Below are 3,398 nucleotides of genomic sequence, written 5' to 3' on the forward strand. Positions count from 1 at the left end.
ATCCCCACCTCCCAACACACACTCTCCCCCTCCCCCTCCCCCCAACACACACATCATGTGACCTCTCTCTCTCTCTCTCCCTCTCTGTGTAGCTCCGCATCACTCTCCTGTGTGACATGCCGGTCCACGTGGATGGGGAACCCTGGATTCAGCCTGCTGGACAGGTCATTGTGCTCAGGTCGGCTCTCAAGGTCAGTACTAGTCTCTAGTCTCCTCAGATCCTCATCATAAAAATGATCGTTTTTTTCCGTCAATGTTTGATGATGATAATTATAACAATAGTTTTTCCGCCGATGTCTGATGATAAAAAAAATAGTTGTTTCTTTCAATGTTTGGTTATAATAATAATCGTTTTTCCGACAATGATGATAAAAATAGTTGTTTTTTCTGTCAATATGTGAGGATGATAATAGTTTTTCCGTCAATGTCTGATAATAATGATAATCGTTTTCTTGTCAATGACTGAGAATAATAATAATAGTTTTTTCTGTCAATGTCTGATGATAATAATAATAGTTTTTCTGTCAATGTTTGATAATAATACTAATAGTTTTTCCGTCAATGTCTGAGGATAATAATAACAGGTTTCCGTCAATGTCTGATGATAATAACAATAGGTTTCAGTCAATGTCTCGTGATAAAAATAATATATTTTTTCTGTCAATGTCTGATGATGATAACAATAGTTTTTTCGTCAATGTCTGATGATAATGATATTAAGTTTCTGTCAATGTCTGATGATAAGAATAGCTTTGTTTCTGTCAGTGTCTGATGAAATTTATAATAGTTTTTCCGTCAATGTCCAGTGATAATAATAGTTTTTTAACGTCAATGTCTGATGATAATAAAGTTTTCTCGTCAATGTTTGATGATTATTATAATAGTTGTTTTTTTCCGTCAGACATAATAATAGTTTTTCTGTCAGTGTCTGATGATCACCACAGGCCACAGACCCTTCTGCTCACTGAACAAAAGGGCAGAAGGTTATCTCCCATTTTATGCTCAAACCCTGGAATTGGAGGAAAAAGGTCTTTTTTTGTTTTGTTTTAAAACTAAATATTTGACATTACGTTGTAAATGTGTAAATACCGGCAGTTTTATGCACCACCGGTGTACCGGTGGGTAGAGTTCAAAGGGTTAATGATCCAAATAAATTGGTGGATGGAGACATAAAACATCCTATATTGAAAAAAATCAAAACAAAACCCAACAATATTCCTCTTTGTTTCAGGCGACCATGCTGAAAAAGAGTAAAAACAAGATCAAACGCCGCAACACAGAGCCAAGCATCTTCTTCCCAGAAAATGAACCACTGCAAGCCTCCTCCCCTACAGAAGAGTCTACCGGACCTCTTTAACTGGTGAGAAATTTTCTGTTTTTGCTGAGTAGATCATCAGTCATCAAGGCCGTTCGCCCCTGGCAGGGTATAGGCCACTTACAAGCTCCTTCCAACCCCCCGGGGAAGTGCCACTGACTGAAGTGTCTTTAGGCCATTCCCAAAGGGGGGACATTTCTCGTTCAAGCATAGTAGAATTGTAAATAGGCTGACTCATAACTAATTGATCTACAACAGGGAACTGCTGCTTTTTCTTTCCTAATCCTTACAATTGTCATTTTCCTGTACTTCTTTTGTATGTTTGTCACTCTCTTGTGGCCTGCTATTTTGGGGTGCCTTGATAGTCGAAGCAGACCTTGTGCTGTTGAAGCTAGAGAGATGAGCAGTCTAAGTCTGATTCCCTGTAAAGACTTCTCTGTTGACGCCCACCCCTTGGTGCTCATATGACCTTATGAAGTTGCGAGCGCTGTAAAACCCTTTACTATAAGATTTTAAAAAAACAAAAAAACTCCTTCCATTTACCTTTGTCCTGGGCCATCCTTCCAAGCTCATTCCAAGCGAGCTTCCTCTCTGTCATGTCCCGCCGAGTAGATATTCGGGTTGAAATCCTTTCTGCTTTTTCTTTCCTCATCCTTACTATCGTCATTTTTTCTCTACTTCTTTTTTATGTTTGTCACACACTTGTGAACTGCTATTTCCGGGGTGCTTTGATATTATTTTTAAAAATTTCTTCCTTTTGCCGAAATTGTGCAGGGAGATAGAAATTGTATGAAAAGGATGTAAAACATTTACTTTCTATGTTTGTTCGTGTTGTAGAAATTGTGCAGGGAGATAGAAATTATATAAAAGGCGAAAAATATTTACAATTATTACATTTTTGTTTGTATTTGCTCTTGTTGCATCTTCTTTCCTATCAAACATCTATCATCTATATCTCCCCTCCTTCTTTTTTATGTTTGTTACTTTCTTGTAACACCTCTGATCTTCGGCACTTATATGACCCTATTGCTTTGCAAGTGCCTTAAAACACTTACTAAAACTAGAAATTGTGCAGGGAGATAGAAATTATTTGAAAAGGGCGTAAAATATATACTTTTTATATGTGAGGCAGTGTGGTGGAATCAGGCTCTCGTCAATTTTTGGGCATGTAGAGTTATTGGTGGTATCTTAAAGCTTGTTCGCTTGTCTTTATTTGGATGAAAAAAATACCCATTTATCTTGAATACAAGTCGAGATATTTGCGAAAGAAGGAGGTGGCAGTCATTTGTTTTCAGAGGTAAAATTAGTGAGAAAATGACCGCCAAAGATGAGTTATTTCCTTAGCTTAAGAGTCTGTGGTAACTGAAATTTTTATTTTTTGTGCCTCTTATCAACATTTTTCAGAAAAATCCACACAGAAATGAGTTCTTTAATGGGCTTGAAAGGTGTTGAGCCAAAAAACAAAAATTTAATAAAATTTCACAAACCTGCCGAAAAATGCAAGTTTCTTCACTTTGATTATTTTGACGAGAGCCTGATACCACCACGATACCTCACAATTGTATGAAAAGGGCGTAAAATATTAACTTTTTATATTCATTCTTGTTGCAGAAATTGTGCAGGGAGATAGACGCGTGTTAGCCAGGTGTGTACATCCTCCCAGTCTCCCTGCTTCCCTGCATTCTCCCCGTCTAGAGCACTGTACCCATCACCATCACCACCACCACCACCACCACCACCTCTACCACCTCTACCACCACCAGCACCACCTCGACTGCGTACACGTGGGTATGTGCACGTGTATGTACGCGTGTACAGTCTTCATAGTTCACCCCCCCTCCCCCCTCCATACTGTGGGGAGCGCAAGGAAGGAAAGTGAGCTGTGATGATGATGATGATGATGATGATGATGATGGTGATGATGAAGACAACCACGACCAAGTAACTTTTAGATGTCAATTCATACTACTACTACTACTACTACTACTACTACTACTACTACTACTACTACTACTACTACTACCACTACTACTACCACTACTACTACTACTACTACTACTACTACTACTACTACTACTACTAC

At 38.6% G+C, this 3,398-nt stretch overlaps 1 protein-coding gene across 1 annotated transcript in view; it reads left to right on the forward strand.

Moving 5' to 3' along the window:
* Positions 1 to 2,100, forward strand: part of LOC100533281 (diacylglycerol kinase theta) — a gene marked incomplete in the record, with an annotated part of 26,354 nt that extends 24,254 nt beyond the window's left edge. The window contains 3 exon segments of the mRNA XM_035972628.1: positions 93 to 191; positions 1,232 to 1,359; positions 2,078 to 2,100. Of these exon segments, the coding sequence (XP_035828521.1) occupies positions 93 to 191; positions 1,232 to 1,357 (225 nt within the window).
* Positions 2,101 to 3,398: the final 1,298 nt, after the last annotated feature.

Source organism: Aplysia californica, unplaced genomic scaffold, assembly GCF_000002075.1.
Source record: "Aplysia californica isolate F4 #8 unplaced genomic scaffold, AplCal3.0 scaffold00767, whole genome shotgun sequence".
NCBI lineage: Eukaryota > Metazoa > Mollusca > Gastropoda > Aplysiida > Aplysiidae > Aplysia > Aplysia californica.